Source organism: Anopheles maculipalpis, chromosome 2RL (genome assembly GCF_943734695.1).
Source record: "Anopheles maculipalpis chromosome 2RL, idAnoMacuDA_375_x, whole genome shotgun sequence".
Taxonomy (NCBI): domain Eukaryota; kingdom Metazoa; phylum Arthropoda; class Insecta; order Diptera; family Culicidae; genus Anopheles; species Anopheles maculipalpis.
In genome coordinates this window covers 82,921,351-82,942,985 of record NC_064871.1, presented here as the reverse complement: position 1 = coordinate 82,942,985, position 21,635 = coordinate 82,921,351, and the positions used below count along the sequence as shown (strand labels likewise).

General features: G+C 43.8%; 1 protein-coding gene across 5 annotated transcripts in view; it reads left to right on the top strand.

Moving 5' to 3' along the window:
• Positions 1–21,635, top strand: part of LOC126567854 (A disintegrin and metalloproteinase with thrombospondin motifs 1) — a 321,278-nt gene that overhangs the window by 256,586 nt on the left and 43,057 nt on the right. For all 5 annotated transcript variants that reach the window (XM_050224176.1, XM_050224177.1, XM_050224175.1 and 2 more), the window contains exons 2-4: positions 1,622–1,701; positions 8,511–9,113; positions 20,850–20,951. In XM_050224176.1, coding sequence (XP_050080133.1) covers positions 1,630–1,701; positions 8,511–9,113; positions 20,850–20,951 — 777 coding nt within the window. In that variant the 5' untranslated portion in view covers positions 1,622–1,629. The remainder of the gene's footprint in view (positions 1–1,621; positions 1,702–8,510; positions 9,114–20,849; positions 20,952–21,635) is intronic.

Genomic DNA, 21,635 nt, shown 5'->3' with positions numbered 1-21,635 from the left:
TTTCCTCCATCGGGTTCCCTTTTAATTGGTCCTGATGCCTCCCAAACAACGACACATCATCCAACAAGACATGAGGGGATCCTAAAAATGTTTCACGAGTGTCAATTGGCACTTGAAATATCATAACTTCTGACCCGCGCTCTGTTTGTGTTACCGAAAACAGCTGCCACACAGCCACACGCACACAAACACCCTTCCCCAGGGGGTGTTGTTAGGGACAGGTTGCTCATAATCGGAATCAGTGTTTCAAACGGACCATACCCGAACAAAAACTTGTTCCCGGTCCCGATCGCGCCCAGAAGATGGAATGAATGAAATTAACCAAACGCCGATAGCGGTGTGTCGCTGGCAGTGTTGCTGGTATGTTCAAGCAAGACGAACGGAAACGACAAAATGCTCGCGGTGGAGGGCGAGCTGACCACCACCGTGCCGAGGACGACAGTTTGCATACAAAATTCTACAAAAAGGGGATAAATTAAAACGAGTTTTAAGGTGATCTCCAGCAGGCTTGCTGTGGAGACATCTTCGCCACAACTTCACAGCTGGCACATAATCGTTGCAGATTTTTGCGGGGATTCTGTGCTGCTGTATACATCGACATCCTACAGAACTAAGGAGGAAGCTTGCTGAGCAGGTGTAGCACAGTCTCCACTCTCCAGGCTGGTGGTGAGGATCACGATCGCATGTATGCAAAAAGCGGATCAATAGCACCGGATCGGTCGATCAACTTGCTGCGAGCGAGAGAGGATAGAAAGAATATGCAAAATTTTATGGTTCCTTTATGGTTCCACCGCTGTGCGCATGTGTGTGCTGGTTTATTTTCGGGATCGATGTTTTCGCTGATGGGTTGCTGTTACGGTGAGGGTGAGCACATCCAGCGACCAAAACGCTCTAATGAGTTGATGGCGATCTCTTCACAGCAAAAAACCCCGCACCGACGATTCACGCGTGTTTGGGATGATCAGATCGAGACATCCATTTCACTTGGGCGAGCTGGAACACGGGATGTTCTCGGCTGTCGCGGTGACCGGTCAAAGTAACCGGTTATGCTACAACCATCGATGATGTTTGAGCCTGTTTTGGGCGATTCTCCAGCCTATTAGGATGAGTCATCTACTGGAGCGTGAAGGGACTTGCTGTGTTGTTATCCAGTCGTGCCCTTACAGTATATCAGTTGAAATAACAAAATGATCATTTATATCTTGATACTTTAGAGCATCTGGTGCGATAAAAACGATAAACAAAATCTTCCAATATCGCTCAAATTCTTGTCTTCGATCAACAACAAAAAAGTATCTATCTTCGAAACCGCCTAACGATAGCAAATCGCCTATATTTCACCGCTCTCTTATCATAATGGGTTGATCTGTTGATCTGAATGTTAAATATAGAACTGTTCCGCGGCTAAATGTGCTGCCATGTCCATTTTCATTCATTAACATTTCTTGCCGGTTAAGGCATGTGAATGCGAGATAAAATGGGCCAACATTGGAGGAGACGAAATTGAGGACTTTTTTTTAGATGCAACAGTTATACCATTCTTTTTTGCATAATACCGCTGTTACTCTGTATCCTAACGTTGAGTGTTTTTTCTCTCTATTTTCCAGAACCGCCGTTCCAGGTCACAAAATGATGCGGCTTGGACTCTACCTTGCAGCGTCATGGACGTTACTATGTACCTACAGTGCCGCAATGCCAGACGTAAGTATACACTCGCACACCGTGCCGACGAGTCGGAAGTGCAGCTTTCTGCAATCTTATGCAGCATTAGTCACGATCGAACAAACGTGTACGTGTTGTTTTTTCGGTGGTAGGGCTAGAGAACCAATGTGAAGCAGGAAATTGTAGACGTTCTTATGCGAATCGTTGTGACACAGTTCTGTGGCCGGTTGTGTAAAGTTACCACGTTTCGCTGCATACCGAGAAATTGGCAATAGTGTTACCAGCAGCAGAAGTCTGATTTTTTGTTTTTTTGCTTTCCGTCAGCAACATTGAAGGTTATGGTAGGAAGAAAAAAAAAAAAACAGCAGCAACCGAAAGCACAGCTAAGGTGTGATTTTGTTTCAACTCATTCAACGGCTGCTCGTGCACACTTCTACGTCACACTGGGTGAGGACTACGGCAACACTTGTGCTTCGTTGCCGTTGCCATTGTTTGCCGGGTTATTCGTGATGCTATACTTCCTACAACGCATCGGGCAGTGGAAGTGAACATTGGAAGGGAGTTACGATCGTAACGTTTCCTTTCACATCCGCTCTAGCGGAAACTATAGACATAGCTACATGCTACCTTCCGATTGCAGGGCTTTTCACTACCATGCTCGACTGCTAAACCTACCACTTATTGTGAGGATAAAGAGAGCTCCGGAACGCAGCTTGGAATTGTGTAAAAACTATCAATACAAGTGTATTGATTCGTTTCGAAATGTTTCAAATACATTTCAAACCATCAACCGACACTCACAAGAACATGAATTGCTCCATCTGACAGCTGTCAGCGGTTTGACAGCACATCCCAACATGGAAGCCATTTAGCTGATCAATATTACTAATGCTAAACTTTATGATAATTGTCATCATCGGTAACGTATTATCTTACACCGGCCGTCTGCCAGCACGAGTCGCAGAACGAAAGAACGCTTTTTTGGTACTGTGTAGTGCGAAAAGATCAAATGTCATCGATGAATTTTTTATCACCGATCGCACATAATACCGGTTGGGTAAGGAAAATCATCGATCGATGCGCATCCACACGAGACAGGTTGTTGAAGCTTGTTTTTTTTTTTGTTGCTTTTCCTTTGATTTCGGGTCGGGAAGATGGCTCACTGGCGGTGGAACGAGTTTTCTTAAATGGTTGAAATTGGATCCGATATTCTAAGGTAGAGTGTTGCAAAGGGGGAAGTAGTACCGAAGGGAGCTTCAAACAACATGAAGTCTTTTGTTTTCGGGCACTATGATGATTAGCGTTTTATGTCTTTCTGGGAGACAATTTTAACGCGCAGCTACGTAAATGGTAATTTGATTGATGGAAGAAGCCTGCCGCAGCTCGCTATCAGTGTGGTTGGACTGCTCCTATGAATTGCTTTGAGGTGACTCATTGTGATTGAAGTTTTTATTAGTTTAAGAATTTTTCAACAAAAATATGATGCCTCAAACAAACAACTCGATATTTGGATGGTCAAAAATAGTTCAGGATGATAGTTTGTATCACATATTAGTTACCAAATGGTTGGATAAGGTTCTGCAATAGAAGTTTCAAATGTTAAAAAATATTTTATTTATTTAACTCCAAGATGACGGCTCTATGCCGTATGGTCAATGCCGCATGTATTGAGTATTTAGAAATTTGATGCTATGGGGGGACGGTTCGGATTGGATTTGAAACCCGGTCCGGCCATTTGAAGATCGGTGCCGCTGTCACCAAACCACTGGTCGCCCTTTCTTAACTGGTAAACGAACTTCTAAACTGGTAAAAATTTAAATTTTCTTTTGACTCTCATCACAATCCACATTTTTTGGGGTTCGTTGCTTAGTGTAATTCGTTTTGTTATCCGTAATCTATGCCACTCGAATCAATCTATGCCCTCTTTAAATAAACTATTAATATTTTGAACCACAAGGCGCAAGCCAATGATTTTAAAAGCTCCAAAAGTTTTTTTTTTGCATTAAAAAAGGTCGATATGCTAGAACAGGCAACTTGCAAAAAATAACGAATAGCCGATTTTAAGAAACCAAAATTGGTTCGTTAATTAGTAGACTGTTTGAAAAATACAAACGGTCAAATGTTAAATTTTTGTAGCTCCATACGATTGTGTATAACCTCTTAACTGTTTTTGTTAAAAATGAATTCAAAAGAACTCTTTTTAGTGCTTTTATGTTTATATTTTAGTATGACGACTCTACGTCGTATTGTCCTCTTTTTAGTGCTTCTTGCATCAAACATCAGAAACAGCTTATGTAAACAAATATGTCTGCTCTTACAAAAAGAAGGAAACATAGTACAAACAAACAATTTGCAAAGATTTAATTCCAACGGTTCCATTCAAAACGTACCACATAATCATGCATAAAACCAGCAAGAGTTAAGTAAAAACACCAACTAACCACAAACGGCGCATCATGAGAGGCAGAGAGGCGAGAAAGAAGAATAAAACAAAAACTGAGTCTTGCATAATTTGTTTGCAAAAATTGGGAATGAGTTTTTGCTCCCTTCTCCCCGCTGTTACGGTCGCCCAAGCTTGACCTAGTGGTGGTAGAAAGAGTAAAGCGAACAGGACCATAATTGAAAAAAGGAAATTGAATTCTCTCTAGATGAAAGCAGCGTGCAGGAAAGTGGAACAAGAAAACGAATTACTTTCGGGTGTGTTTTTGCACAACCTTGTAAGGAACTGACTTTTTCTCGATTATTCAGGCTCCATTTGTTACTTTCCTATCGCAGTCAGACATAATTTAATGTCAAGAAAAAGCGACAACCGGCATGGAGAAATATAAATACACGCAACAACCAAAAAGTGCTGTTCATTCAATTGACAGTGTTACATGATCGAAGGGAGACAGTTTTTTTAAGCTTTTTGTATTGTTTGTTTACGTGTTTAAATGCAAACTTTTGCTAAATATTTTTTATTCTCATGAAAATAAAAGGAGTATGTTTTCTGTAAAGCTCATCTTTAGTGACACTCTTTCACGTCGCTGTTCCGGTGACATATTTATGCGATGTTCACCCTTTTTCGAATGTACCGTACCAAACCGTACCAAACCAAAACTTCGCGTAATCATCGCGTAACGGTGACCAATTAATGATTCTGTTTCGACGATAAATACCGTACCGTGACAACTGTGCTCCGCATTTTGACTCTCTCCACCCAGTAGCATTGGTTTTGCTCGCGCCCATCAATTCCGTTCCTTCTGTTTGATTGAGTAATCCAATCGTTTGGTTCAGGCTCCAAAGGAGAATCGAGTCGGGTTGATTGGTTTTCCGTTTTTTCCCACAATTATACGCCCATTGCAGTTGGAATGGGTTTTTTTTCTCTTTTCCACGGCAGTGCGCTAGGGTTCATGTTACAAGCTACAGATTCGTTGTTCCAATCTTGTGCACTAGCGCTAGATGTTATCTGTCAGTAGAGGCCCTGCGATGGATTAAGATGTCACACAATTTCTCACCAGATTTGTCACATGGTGGTGGGTTTTGGTTTGTTATCAACCTAGAGCGCAGCAACAAACACACCTGACACAGACACCTTCATTCATTCGGTCGTCAGGCGGATTATGTCCACACAGCAAGCTAGGCTGTAATTGATTGCTACCTCTCTTGCCTTCTCCCAAAACGACAAGCGGCGGAAGTCTTACGTCAGGAAGCCATCGAACGATGATGCGCTAGTCACGACACCGGTGAAGATGGTTCAACGTTCGGTTTACTGTTTGGTGACAAAATGGAAACATTTCCAGTCGGATTAGCGGCTAGCTGAAAGATTTTTTTTTTTGAAGACACAAAGTCTGATTTGTGTTGCTATCGAGAACGTTCCGGTGAAATTGGATTATGCTGAGGAGGATGCAGTGTTTGAATAAAACTATATCACTGGATATGGATATTGCAACATGTCTCGCAAATGGCAAGTGTGAAAAACAAAAACCGTGATGTCTTATTTATAGCACTGCAGAACTTATTTGTGAGCGCACACGATGCGTACTTTGCGCGTACTTGCGAGGAGATTGTACCCAAATTTAGCTCCAATTGAAGGATAGCAACAAGCTTGAGCTGCTGAGAAGGACATCCAGAAACCGGTACGTCGGTTGCGGTAGGCTTGCGTTGCGCCCAGTCGAGGCTTGGCTAGGTCTGGGTCTAGGTTACTACTCCACAAATCGAGACGGAGAGGTTCGAAGGCTTGACGATGCTCGAAATCGAAGCGGCCGGGAGAAGCATTATTGACGTAGTTTTTTAAAGCTATTGGACGTTTGTTTTTAATTTCGGGGATAATTTGCAATACAAGAAAACGAGTTCTTAACCTTGCCAGTAATGTTTAAATAACAAGTTTACCTTTTAAATATGTAAGACTGCAGATTGCTCCAATTAATTTGTTTTTATTTTTTTAATGCTCCATATCGAATGATAAATCACCCCAAATACCACCGTCACGTAATCTAACGAGCTGCATACCGGTCGGAATACTACACGCTTGCTCTTGCCTTAGTGGCACTATTTAATGAGCTCCTTATTGTGCGACAAGCGCTTGGCAGTGATATGCCATTCACAGCTTGTTATTGGATTCGCATGAACCGACACAAGCGGAACCGTTGCAACACTAGAAGAAGATTACTTTTATCCTTAAAATAAGCAACCGGAGTTGTGAATGTGAACCAAATTGTAAAGGGTCGGTCAGATTGTTTTACAACAGCTGGCAAGCTTATGCTGTGTATTCATGTGCGAACCGTAAGCACGACAGGGTGACTGGCTGGATGTTATGTCACGATGCACGTCGAACCTGGGCCACTTTATCAGTTCACCTGACTGTTGCGTTTATAATGCCACGTTTTATAAGCAAATGTGTAAAATTGTAGCAGGATTAAAGGAGGTGATACATATTTTGTAATGGCTTGTAAGTCCAGCTATAATTAAGGCTTCTACTAATTACATGTTTATTTAAAATAAAATTAGTGATATAAATTCTTCTTTGATAAGTGCAATGTTTTTAAAATATTTGAAAATATGTTGCTTTAAAATTTCACCAACTTCTAAACTCTAAAAAGTGTGATTTTACTATAAATTCCTACCTCAAGCCACTTTACTGGGGTTCGTCGCTTGAAGGAATGGTTGAAGTCTTTCGTTTTGTTTCCCGTAATAACCCGAATCAATCTGTGCCACCTTACGCGGTTCAATGCGTAAATCAACAAATCAGAAGCAGAATCCATCCTCCTCCTTCTGCGTCATTCTCCTTCCTCCTCTTCACCCCCTTCAACACTTCCCATGTTTCCAATAGGTGCATAGTACTCGTGAACTCATTTCCTCTCACCGTAACAGTGAATCGCGCATTTCTCGTGTTTACATAATCCGGCCAGCTCGATCGCTAATTGACCTCGATGGCTCACAACCTCCCCACCACCAAACGTCGTTGGAGATGTTTTTGTTTCGCAGCATTTTCGCTTGCGAGCAAGCGCGCGCGCGCGCAAAAGTTTTGTTCCGCACCGCGCGCAATGTGCAATGTGCAAAATTTGCATCGATAACACCCTGCCCCACGACTGAATTCCGGAGCAGCCGTTTATAGCACGGTGCAGCTTTGCCACACCGCGCCTGGTGTTGCGGCCAAAGCTCACACACAAAGCTAGTAAGATGTAATGGGATTCCGAAGGTTACGTGCACGCAACGCTGATAAAGACAAATAGCCGCTCAACAGTTGCTCCCTGAGTGGCCTGGGAATGCTGTGCTGGGCTGTATACGTGTGTGTGTGTTTTTGTTGGTTCGAAAAAGCAAAATATAGCATCCGCCATTTGTGCCTTCCGGGATTTTGAATGAATAGAAGCGTTAGTAATAGCGATAGGCATCCAGTTTAAGTAAAAGGAGAATAATAATGTTGTCTATTTCATTAACCGTAGTTCAATTTTAGCCATAGGAAGTCAAGTTTTCAAACCACTCATGGAAACAAATGCTAAGAAACATAAAAGAACTTGGTGTCTTAATCCAACACGTGGCAGAGAGAATCAAAAACGGAATTGCTTTGGTGGCCATGTTTTCTAAACAACATTCGCATTGCGGTGCTTTGTCTTTCGACCGCATGTCTATCGCTTTGCGTGCAAACATGCGTCTGTAGGCAAGGGTCTGGTGGTCAGGTGCCACGAGGTTGCGATAGTGTAGTCGGCAAGGTCGAATAGAAATAGACTTGGTGCATACGAGAGAGGGAAGAAAAAAACCAACTCAACCTGTCCCTCGGGCAATCGGCAAAACAATTGTACTAAGTTACCGAATCAATCACACTTACACAGACACACACATTGGAGTAGATTGCTGAAGGTGGTTTGAGGTAAGGCAGGTCACCGTCAGATGAAATCGTCAGAATGGGTAACAAATGGTCCATTAACACTCGCTTTATCGCTTAAGCGTTAAGGGAGCAAAATCGCATAACGATGTAAAGATTTTTTTCTTCTTCTACTAAATCACTTTTGTGTACACCCACTGAAGTCGATCAGGCTGGCTTAAGCCTCCCGTTAGAAGTCTCGATCTGGATCAGGTTTGTGGGCATAATTTATGCAGGCTGCATGCTTATTCAATCGCGACTGACAACGGTCCAGAAAGAAGAAGGAGGTGACAGTGACAACAAATAACTATTCCGCTACGTACGGATAGAATTTAAATCTATATTGCCCCTCAAGGCTTACGTCAGTCGGGTTCGAGTTGTCGTATTTGATCTAGATCAGATAGCTACACACTAGACACTAATTTTAAGTTTGAATGATTGCATCCAAACTTAACACCAAGTAACGTCCTACTAATCGTCCTTTCTTTCGTCCTCTCGTTCACAGATCCATCATCACATGTCCTCCGCCCAGCTACAGGAAGTGTTCCACGTGGATCACGTCGATCTGGTACCTCACTATGAGCTCGTCAAACTAACACACCACACAAACAAGCCAGTCCTCGCAAGCTCCCGGCGAAAACGAAGCATCGATGGGCCGGTTACCAAATCGAACGGATTGTTTGGCGGTACGGCCGGTACTAACAGTCCCAACCATCATGTCAAGAAGGACCTCAGTAAGGTACGGTTCACCGAGAAAGTGAGCGAGCTGGGAGGAAAACCGGCCAGCCAGCAGAAGAAAGTCGTCCCGAAAGTCGTTGACGATCGGCAAGACATCCCACTAGAGGCGGGTCCTATGGTGAGCAGCGATCAGCAGCAGCAGCAGCCGGTTGATGATTCGACCACGCTGGAACCGATGGAGGATGGTGTCAGTATAGCGGACATTAATGAGCACCGGGTGTCGTTCGACGCTTTCGGAGAGAATGTGAACCTCACGCTTCGGAAAACAGAAGGATTGCTGCGAGGTGGGGCACATTCGCTGCGGATGTGGAACGTCCGGTCGGATCCCAACTCGACGCAGGGACTGGTTTACGAGGAGATTCACGATGAGGTAAGCAGTACTGTAATCTTCTTGGTTTGGTGTCTTGAACTTTACTTGCACAATATGCAACTATCTCCTTCCATTGTTGGATAAAAACACTTCGCAAAACCGTGACCAGCAGCTCTTGCATACGATTTCCGGCCGTGAATTGTTACCGTGCCCCAAGATATGGGTGAATTGTTCTCCCCAAACGCCTACCAGAATTCCCACAATTTGTTCAATCGTCTAGCTACTGTTGCATACTAATTAGATGCATTTCGACAGTATCAACAAACACCTGCCAGCAGTCGGAGTTTGAATTGCGCGTACAAAAGGTGTACAGCTATCTATCCGACCGGTCAACAACGGCAAGCTACCCGAACCCGAAGATCGATTGCACATTTGCTTCTCAAATGTACGTTATTCGCTCGATCAAAACACCGTGCAGATACGTAAACCGTCCGGTGTATGTAATTAGACTGAAGGTCACCAACGGGGGCAGCTCGTCAACTCGCTCACTGCTCCACTTTGCGACATTGCTCTAAATATCGACCCGTTTGTCGACCGGAACGATCGTTTCACACGATGCAAAACATAACCTCAACCTGTACGCTAGAAGTCGCGTTACTTTGACAGTTAGCTGTCGCTGGTCCCAGCCGCCGCAAGGTGGTTTGATTTAATTTATAATTTAAATAATTCAATTCACCTCTCTCGCGACCGACGCTCCGCCGAACGTGCGCTAAATTGTGAATCCAATGTTGGCACATCAGTCTTCTGGGAAATAGAGCCAACGGACAGAAATGAAGTTACCTTCCATTTACCAGTACCTTCAGATGGTCTTTGGAATGTGTGCGATTGCTTGCAAAGTACGTGTGGATATCGGTCGCAGAGCGTTTTTACTTGCAGCTTCCCCCCACTGTAAAACTGGTCCGTTGTTTAATGGCCCTGGTAGTAATGATAGTTCTTAACCTCCCGTGTACACTACGCTTAATTAAGTAGGAGCAATTGGCTGGCCGAAGGATCACTTATTGATAGGATCATGCAGAGCAAGTACAAGAAATCCTTTAACCCCTGTGGTACTAATGGCCGTCACGGTTTGGAATTCTCATCGCCAGCGAAATATGTTTTTTGTGTGTAAATTATCGAGCCCTAATAGGTACACGCGTTACGAAGGTGACATACTTCGGGATCTGTTAATTCCTTTCGAGCAAAAGCTCAATTTTCAACACCTGTATGCACTCGATAGATGTAGAATTTTACGGGAGGTCCATGTCTTACGTCTTAAGACCTAAACGACCAACGCGCGAGCTAAGATCTTGGAGAGTTCGCTGGGCAGCTGACATGATTGGAGATCCTAATCGTAGCTTAAGGCTCATGTCCCCGTGTGCTGTCGATGTTTGTGCCAGGTGTGATGGATAGTGTTGAAGAATAGGCAGGCAGGCATTTCATGGCTCTGAGCAAAACGATCGCTAAAGACGGGTGGCCAGATCTAGGCTGTACGCTCCAATTTATCTACTATCTGCGCTTGTTGTACTGGAAGGTCGCAGACAAGGGCAGTGAATGATGGCAGTTGCTTAGAATTCCTCGTGTCGCTATTTTCAGCCTATTCGGTAATCATACCCTTAGCCCTAGGGCAAGAGTTGTATGGGGTGGCTAGGTGTTGATTAAAGCTGTCCTACAAGAAGCTCGGAGGTAAAGAAAAATGGTAATCCAACGCTTAAGATCGCATTGTTTTGTGTCTCGAGCTGTTGCCCGATGTGTGCTAGCACGAGGAAGATTTAATGCTTTGGTTTGAATTCCCTTATGAAAAGGGGTTAGCACTGTAGCGTAGAACAATGCCAAACCGTGCCGCAACGGAAAGGAAGGAATAAATAACATGTTTTGATTACAAACCGTCACATTCGTCCAGCCTAGCCCTTTTTTTGGTTCGGGCACTGATTGTGATGCGTCAAATATGAACTCTGCGTTCCTTGTACGAAACGTTTTGGATGTCTTTTATGCAAATAACTGCTACTTTGCGGTTGATCGATTTTCGTATGGGAAAAGTTAAAAAAATCTGTCGTATGAATCACCAGCCGCAAGCCCTCACAGTTCGATTGATGACGCGCACCCCGGGTGCCGAGCCGTATGTGTCCAAACATATTTGTTTTATGGCCGCAATGACCTTGCGCGGGACTGACCCACCGTTTAGCTTATCGTGCGCGTATCGATCGATTCGCGATAGGAGAAGAAACTGAAGAATAGTAAAATAAATAAAAAAAAAACACCAGAGTTGAGAAATAAAACTAATGCATACGGAAGTTCTGCGGCATCGGCTTATATCCCCGGCCGCCCCTTTTCTGTGCCATCTTGTCCGCACCAGACCACGCAAAAAAATTAAAATGGGGATGAGAGTAAAAATATGAATGCAGATTTCGAGGTTTCGTCCCAGATGGGAAGGCTTTGGATGGCTTTGTGTTGTTCTTCCACCACTGACAATATTCATTGCGACGCATTGGATTGGATATGGTTGAAGAAGCACCGTACGAAGGAACATTTTACTACGATAAGATTTATTACCGACAGAAGATTCAACATACATATACAGGCACATTTTTTTGATTTTTTTCTTAGCCATCGCTGTTGCGGTCGAAGGTTGGTTGGCAGGTTGACGATCCTGCCGACGTTGTTTTGGAATCGATTGCGCTCACAATGTTTTGGTTTTTTTCTGGGTAGCTAAATGATCTGATTATTTAATGTATAAGCTGCTCCTTACGAAAAGCTGAGCTCACTAGCAAGGAGCGCCACATGGTTGAAATGTTAAAACAATAAAGTATTTCTAATGAATGGCAAACAAATAAATTATACGCACACCAAAACTTTTCGACGCAAATGAGTTTAATCACCCATTCTGTGGGGAGGGTTTTGAGGTTCATTTCCATAGTCGTTGTTAATCGGCAAGGATGGTTTGCTTTTTTCTGTGCTGTGAAAAGAGGTTTTAAAATGCAAAACATCAGCAAGCATGACATATTAAATTATTCATGTACTTAACATAATTTTATCCTAGTTTTGTATGAGATTATAAAACAAAGAGATCGTAAATTGTAATTTGTTTTAGAGAAAAGGTAAACGTAACGATTCAAATTCATTAGAAGATTACATGCAGACAAGTTCTTGAGTTCTTAAGTGAGAATGTTAAGGTGTCTTGAGATATCGGCTTGCTAGCGATGCTCTTGTTTTTTTAAGGGTGAGCTTATTTAAATTACAGGCTAGGTGGAGACGACGTAATATTTAGCAAAGAACATGTACGGATATGCTCATTCACAACAGCATTGTTGTTTGCAACAGTGTTGATGATGTAGTTTGGAAACAAATGTAAGATGGGAATCTTCTTACTAATGTTATGTGGCTTAAAACAGAAAAGAAGAGGGATGGGAAGTTGAAAAGAGGAGGGGAGGGTAGTTTAAAACAAGAGGGATGGGAAGTTTAGGTAATGGTTACAAACGATGGCTTCTATAGCCTGTACCACTATACTTCAACAGGCTGAAGGAGCTCGATTGTAGTTACAGTCTGTGCAAAACCTAACCGTGCAGCAAGAAGTTTACGATGATTGTCTTAAGTTTCCAACATTTAGATAGAAGATATGCCAGCTTCTGGATAAACGTTGTGGAAATGGAGCCTATATTCCGGTAATTCCCAAGACAAGCAATGTATTAAGTCTCAGTTTTTATACATCCTTGTCCAGCAACCTATCGATTCACCAGTAACGCTATTATGGTTATGGAAGCAATGGGATGCGCAAATGTTATTTGATCTTTCCCATAGGAAAGATCGTAACGAATAAGTATAAGAAAGAGCAACTAGCCGGCAATAAGATTTGAATTTTTAACATGGATTTTAAGCCCAAACGATTATTCAATTCAATATTCTCTGTTCGATCGTATTTATGTGGATATTTGTCCTCCCATAATCATACCTAAAAATTGTACCTCAGGTGGTCATAATTATCCTTTGCTGCTTATTTTATATTCGTTTAATTCCTTGTCTCATTTGTCATATTTGAATCTAACACCTTCTGTATTCCGTTCTCTATAACGATCCATTCTTTAAATCCTGGCTTTTCCTAAACCACCATCGCCCAGGTTTATTCTGAATTTTAAATAATTATTTAACACAATCAATGAAAGATCTAAAAAATTTTTGGTCAGTAATCATAGTCAAAGAGCACTTACATGCGATTAAAATTGTTTCGTAGAAAGCAAAACAGGAATAAATTTCAATTTCATCAAATCTGAACAATAATCGCCTTGTCTAAAGATTAAATCTTACTCGTTTCTGCAGCATCCGCAACACAGCAAAGCAAAACAATAAGTAATAATCACTCGACCTACCAACAAGCGTCCAGTTTTGGAGCAGCGTCTCAGCGGGTACTACCTGTCAGTAGCATATCACTTACACACACCCCAGTAGGTCACCCCAAATTGGACCTCAAAGTGTGATCGAACCGGCACCACCACCCAGCATGCAACATTTATGAGTGCGCCTCCCCGGAAACAGCACCGAATCGATAAGTCGCTCAGCCAGCGGTGTCGGGTCGATTACATTCACTTACGCCTTGGGAAATCCATATTTGGCCCACACCGTGGCACAACGGGCTTATCAATTTGCGCCATCTCGACAAGGGGATGATGAACGGGAGAAGGAGATTTGTCATAAATTTATCCGATGGTGTGATTGTGGCTCCTGGTGCTCAAGTGCTTGGTGGTTGAAAGTGAGTTACAGTGAAGTTTACGATCTTTAAGCAGCTCGCTCAGCAGATATTTGACTTAGCTTGTTTGGTACGCTTTACTCTCGATTTTTCACGCTCCCTCTCTCCCTCTCTCATCGAATGTATTACTGGAGCAATTTATTTTGCCGCTAGTAGCATACTTCCGCCGCAAAGTATGTATCTCGTTTGCGTTTCCCTAGTACTTAGCTGTATGGCCCATAAAGTGGTTATTGAGGGCTCGTTAATAAAGCCACTGTTATGTCGTCCTAGCCACCTTTGTTTTTTCCCCATTTCCACTTACATTTTCCCTTACCAAAGCCAAACCGGTAGGGATGCTTGCTCGGAAGCAATCCGATTGATACATCGTTTCACAGTTTCCAGTCCGTTTGGCACGATGGTCGAGGGTCGAGTTTTGTTACGGGGTTTTTATTTTTATGGCAGCTTTATGGCCGATTGAATTGGAAAGAGAAAAGAAGACAAACTGTGACGCGTCTGGCCCGAATGAGAAGTGGTTAATTTTTGATTCGGAAAGGTTTTTAGTTCCGATCTAAGATGTGGTGGCGATTTTTCCGACATTATGCAACGGTTTTTTGTCATTGTTGTTGAAATGGCTTGATGAAGCTCACGATCGGGCTTATAGCCTTTTGTGGGCTTCAATAATGTGAGATAATGATCTTCATTTGTAAGAGACAGGCTCCGTTGTGTTTTTGTTGTTAAAAGAGTCCAATTGTTTGCCTTGCGACATTTGATATGTTGGAGTCATAATACAAAACGATATTTTGAGAGCTGCAAAAAAGGTGATCATTGATGGTCAGTACAGATTAATGTTTCAACAAAAGTCGAAGCTCCATGACCATGAATGGGGATTCAAAATTAAACAAAAAAATATTTTAGATGCTTGTGACATAATTCCAGATTCCTGAACTGAGCTCCAAAGTTGTGGCAGAAAAAAATGTGTTTCCTATTACTTGTCATCGAATATGTCAATGGGCCACCGAATCTCACGCTCTCTCGCTCGCTACTTACGCTTACTCTTTTACCATGTAACAAGATAGGGCCCTCGCAAAAGGGCCCGTCCCCTGTATGCCAGTAAGCCAGTGAGGAAACAAATTCCACACCGAGCGTCCCTATTACGGATGGACGGAAGAAGGAAGCAATGGAATAACTAAACCTTCACTGACTCGATGTCATAATCGACCACCATCAAGCCGGACCGCTTTCGTAATGCGCGCGTCTTGTTGTTTCATCTTGGAAAGCTCCGAAATGTATGCACCCGTCGCTGCTCGGACGGAAAGCAAAATCGCCATCACCATCTCACGCACCGTTGACGATACGGTTCAATTTTGCTGCCGGACACCGAACACCCGGTTTGACACACCGTCCGAAGACACGAGAGATGTGTGTATGTGCGAGTGGCTTGTTTGATTCCGGTTTTTGGTGCTTTGCTTGTTTTGTCGGTCGGTCCTGCTGGAAATTGCATCGACCCACCCCTGTAAACTAGTTCTCAGCCTCAGTTCCAATTTTCTGTTTTCCGGGGTTTGCTGTTTAATCCCAGCGGCACCATCAATCTTCATCTGCTGCCGAGATGGAAATGTAGAGTGAAGACCGTCCGTCCGAATTAATGCCAAGGACTTGCGAAGATGCGCGACACGCATCACCACGGCCATGCCTAGTGGTCTGTTTGATGGATGTGCAGTGATTAAAAAATCGAAATCGAATCCAGTCCAAGCTTTGGCTAACGAAAATGGATAGGATCTAGGAGTTCTAGGCAGGCGTAAGCACACGCCACCCCATAATGATTGATTGTAACCTTCTGGCGCACGCGTGTCAGCTTAAAAGCATACTTATACTAGTGGACAGATTTTCCATTGTGAAGATGAAATTATGAGTTGAAAAGGACTAGAGGAGACCTTGTCTTCCGACATTGATGACATTAGTTTTGACTGGATGATGGCTGATGGTGTTGGAAGAGCTGTCATCAACGTGAGGATGATGACTATTTTTAAGATGTCTATATTGTGGGCTGGGTTTATGGATGTGATTAATTTTGTAGCAACCAAGGTTAGGTTCCGAGAGGTTTTACAAAAGTAATTTCCGTTGATTGGTGTTTTAAGGCAAACTTTGGTATCATACTTCGATTAGAAATGAGAGCAGATTCTTAAAGTTCATTTACATGTGACCTTTATGCTAGCATTGATCCAACGTGGACTCGTAAATCAGTACAACAAGCAACATACATGACCTCGTAAGTCCTCCAGACTCATAGACCACTATTTCAACGAGTTCACATTGTATTACTTCAATGAAATAGACCACAACTCCAATCCATTAAGCTCCACAAACTTCAAAAACTCCTCCAAAACGTTCTCCTTCCGGTGACGACATCCAACAACTTTCCAATTCCGACTCCACACAAGCAAACATTATTAACAGGGCGCCAAAAACATACATTAACTTCTTCCAGTAGATAGCTTTGCATTGCTAATATATACCCTACCTGACAGTAATGTGGCTCCATACTGCCAGGCCTAATGACATGCAATAGCCTGCTGGTGCTTTCGAAGGGTTTCGCATTCCCTGCTGCACCGTTGCTGCCTCTCAAGGCCTGCACAGTAATCGAACCGATTCACGCATGATTGAGTTGGTTCCGAAATCGCGGTTCCGTTTCGTTTGGTTCTGCTTATGACAGCGACACAGCACCGGTGGAACTATTTCACCACAAGAAAATGCGCAAACAAAGCAAGAATTGTCTCGGTGTGATAAAGTGTTGCCATAAAGGAATCGTTTGAAACAGTAGTTGGCCGAGCAGTTGGCGCTACACAGGTAGAACGGTGGGAAGTTTATTGGAAGGTGTTAAATGTGGTCCATTTGCCTGGATCCGGCGCTTGGGTGACAACATTCCTAATGTCTTGTACAGTTTTGCAGCCCCAAACGGAGACCCGGTGTGCATCCATAAATAATGCACGATTCCCACATACGTCCTTGCGAGCCGGTGTCCAATGTCTTACGGGTGGTGTACAAAGTATTCCGGCCGACTTCACCGTCACCAGCACAATTGTTAAAGCACCTCTACTACTCGAGAAGCTGGTTTTGATGTTGAGCTGACCTTAACACTTGAAATACACCACACTAGAATGTGAGTCGAGTACACGCTTACCCGACGGTTAGGAAACGCCCGATAGAACAGGTTTGCCATTTTTCTTACCCATTCAATGGTGGTTTTGCATCAAGCTGCCGACCGGGAGAATTGAATAGAATTGCTCATAAATCAATCCGTTTGCGTTGCTGCTGGCCGCCTTTGGTCGAGGCTTCTCGACTCAACGCAGTCTACACAGGTGCCTAAGGATAAGGACCGGAACCATGTTAGGGAACAGGTGGGTGAGTAGATGTGTATCCCCAATAAGATCTTGAAGGACACACCAACTGCCTTTGCGAACTCTCTCGGCCAAGGTTTACTACCAAAAGGCTTCACATGTTTGTTCGTAATCCTCTTAATCGGAACAATACAACTCATCCAGCCAGAAGCATGACTTGCACTTAGCCCAATCATTAGTAAGAGTTAGTGCGTGGGCTCACGTAACACTCTTTTGTGTCTTATTGGAGATAATTCTCTTCGATCCCTTACGGGTATAAAAAGGCTAAAATTAGAGCGCAAACCAGACCCGCTGGATGATTGATGGAAACGGGCAAGCGACCAGCAAAGCACACTCCTAATTCTTTCCCCCCTAAGGGAGATGCGGATGGATTAGAATGGGAATGGCCTCCGGGGGTTCGTCGTCTGTTACATAAGCACGGATTCTAGAACCAACGCCTCCTGGACATGCCACAAGCGATGGTAGTTTCTTCGCTGTAAAACATCAAAGTGACACGCGCTACTTAAAAATGGCCGACATTGAGCTGGAATTGGTGCTGCATGTTATTATCCCACCGCATACCACAAACCACACAAGTACAGCAGTCAATGGTGATTGCTGCCCACACGAAAGAGCAACCTTCATCGGTATCAGTTTGTTACAGCTAAGCACGCAGTTCTGCAGCTGTAGGGGCTCCTGCCGTAGGGTGATATGGTATCTCGGTTGGGGGAAACCGTTTCCTTGTTTTTATGGCACGTAATACTAGTGGTTAATTACTGTGCTCCCACACTTGAGCGTAGATTGGGCCGTTGCTCGAAAAAAACAGCTGTTGACAGGTACTAACCGATATTTAGAAATACACAGGACAGGACACACACCGCAACAATATGGTATGGAAATTGAGCTGGACACATTACAAGTGGACACCTTGCAATGACACACATGATGGGATATTCTGATAAGAATGTGTTAATTGTCACGCGATCAATATCTGTAATGGTCTCTGATAAGCATCTCTGGAGATCTTCAACACCATTATCAACACAATTGTAGCGTTCAGGTTACTTATCAACGCACATTTTACCACAACTCGTTGCTAATGTGTGAGGTTGCGTGAGCTGAATTGTTTTCGCCGACCAGCCACAAATCAAGCGATAAAGCACCACGGTCTGACAAAACAATGCAGAACGCCCTGTGTGCCTTTCCAGCACAGGCTTTGGGAATGGATTGACAATTTTTTTCCGGTTCGTGCTTAACTCTCAAGTCCCGCAAATTAGTCGCCGGTCGAGAGTCGCTTTACACAACAGGCAGGTGGGAACTCTCACGATGCGGTAACAACGATGCCTACCAACGCTTCCTTCTCCCGTAGTTGAAGCTGAATGTGAAGGCAACTAAAAAAAACCGGGGCCATATCGGTATCTCGGTACTCGGAACCTCAACCAAACCGGAAGAAGCCCACAACTGATGAGCGCCCCTGGTATGGCAGCATTCGCCTCATTTGCCGGCATCATCAGCATCACCACACGGACGGAACAAAAAACGAAAGTGTACCATAACCATAACCATTCTGCAATTCCCGTCGTGCGGAAGTCATGGAAGCTGGAACGATGGCATGGGTACTGGTTTTCGCAAGTGGGAAGAAAGTAAAAGCTCTTCTCGGCTAGACCGGCAGGTGCTCTCATCGGACTACCGACATCACTTTTTCTCATGGCGTGATGGCGTCGGTAACGGTTGGAAATTTAGACAGCCACCTCCAATATCTGCATCTGGAGTCGGTCAAACGGGTCGGTTGAGGAGTTGTTGTCGGATGAATGCTATGGCATCAGGCAATAGAACATTTTACCGTGCCTAGCTAACTACCTGCCAAAATGTGAACTTTGAAGTTTGAATCTAATTGACTCAAACCGTACGAGACGAACAGAAATTCAACCTATGGTCACGATTTTCGCTTACTCCAGTATAGTAAAACGTAGCGTTCAAAGCATACAATTGTTGATACAAATGTTACGTATGCTATAAAGCAGTGCCGTGATCGTTTTGTCTGCGAGTGAGAGATCCGAGTTGAAGTTCCGTACAGCCCGGAACTCGGCACGACCCGGCGCAAACAACGATTGCCGCTGCCAATCGTTGGAAAAATGGTTCACTTAGCACGGAGGAGGGCACGAGTTGGGAAATGTCAAGTTCACAGCTATGACTTTGTGACTTTGACGCGGGCCCCGGATGTGGACATGAAGGTGCATTGTTGCCCGGCTTGTCATACAACACTGCCGGCCATTTCAGTCGAAATAAGTGTTGAACTATGATGAGTACAAAGTTTGTTCGGTTCATTTGTTGGGGCAGGAACTATTTCGTGCGGCACGATTTGGCCGGGGCAAAAGCATAAGAGGAAGGAAAGTATTGACAGACAGACTGACGGATACCGATGGACGATAGAAAACTGGATAGAAGTGAAATGTTCCCTTTCAATGACACATTGTTGCGAAGAGTTCGGTGTGTAGAATTTTGACCGTTCAGGCTTCTTTTAAGGTTTAAAACCAATTAGGGAAATTTCTCCCGATTTTACAGAGCACGAAGATGGATCTGTACTGTCAATCATCGAGGCTAACAGTCGTGATACTGTAGAAACCTTTCAACGCCACGTTAATTAGATGTAGACATCCAATCTTATCATTTGGAGTAGAAATTAGAAAATTATTGTAAACAAATTTTTTACACCAAAATCACATAAATTATTTAATAATTTTCAACGAAGAGAACCATTGAGAATCAGACTATCTTGATCTACTACATTAACATCCGTGACGCACACTCGACGAACCACAAAGCTAGGCTAATTTTGTTTCCGTCACGTACGGTAAAATCCTCCTATTTTGAGCCTAAAACACAATATAGCTTGTCTAATTAAAAAAAGCATCTTTTGATGTCTGCACTGTTTATGCGTTAAACTGCTTGATATAAACTGCTCATCCGTACACGCAAAGGCCACTGACGTCAAACAATCATCAAACGCTAGCTACCCCAAAGTCACATTGACAAAGTGACAGACGAACCATCCATCTCCTTGCCTTTGACAGCCCAGGGTCTCAGTTAACTCTTGAGTTACTTACCTACTCAGCCGACCGTTTCGAATTACGCACGGTATTTCCCAGATGTCATTGAGCTGGGCAGGAAAAGCGTCCCTCTAGGTCCGTGCTTCGTATTTGCTTTATGGGGCAGAGGGCATCGTAAATGTGACAGACGGTTTGAGCTGCAGAGATGAAATCGAATCGATGTGTTCAAACGCATCACAGCAAGTTACACAATCTGCATGAGCCACCGCTGAGAATTGAAGTCCATCCATCGGCAAGAACTCAAAAGGTTGGTGCATTCGGGATGCTTTCGCTGGGGAAGAAAAGGTTGATGGGTTCGCTGGGGAGTTCATACATTACGTCAGTATGCAGTACCGGCGGCTGTACCAAGACATGTGTCAAATGAAATCGTCTTCGATTTGAAAGTGCACCATGGCTTGGGAAACCTTTCGAGAGTTGATTGATTGGAATTGGTTTTGTGCAAGGAAGGGGATCAAAGATCAACTAACCGATCATATTTCACGCTATTCGCTCGCTCGCCTGAAACTGTTAGCTAATCAATTTGTTTATTCTTGTGCGGTTTTTTTTTTGCATGCAGGATCCAGAACCAGCCGACTCCTTCGGTGACATCTACCAGGATGAGGGCAGTATGGCAGCAGTGCTGATGCGAAAGCATCTGGAAAGTGGAGATCTAATGATGGTAAGTATTGCATCAACTTGCTGCGTTTCTTCAGCTGACTTAGCAGCAAGGACTGCCCTATTCACAGACCATTTTGTACGATGCAACTATCGTTTTTGTTCCGCCATCGTTAACGGAGCGGTTAGATCGCTCTACTTCATACAGCAACCAAGCATCTCAATGACACCAACTAACCTCATAATTCGTTATATCATTGTCTCTCGTGTTTCGGTCGGGTTGATTTGTGTGTCGTGAAACATAATCCCCGAACAACCTCCGCCTTTCGGCGTCGATATAGATCATAATCAAACCAGAGCACAAAAGCCCCCAAGCAGACTTACTCACGACGATCGCCCATCACCTTTAGCCGACCCTTTTGGGCGTGAAACTTAAAACGGTTCCGGTCGTGCTTTCGTGAACTATTCTCACGTATTGCTTCTGAAGAGGCAAAACGATCCAAACCAACATCCTTGACCTAATACCGGTCCTCCGGTGCACCGAGATGGTCTTTCCGGAAAGACATGGAAATAAAGCTCTTAAGCGAGCTCAACCAAGTGTTTGGTCTTTCCATTACTTCACTTCGGCCAATTACCGACCCGTGGAACTACAAATTATTTTACAGACCGCCCCGGAACTGGTCCGATATCGATCTTGGCTAGGATCTTCCGATCTCTTGCCGATGCGATAATGGGTCTCGGATGGTCT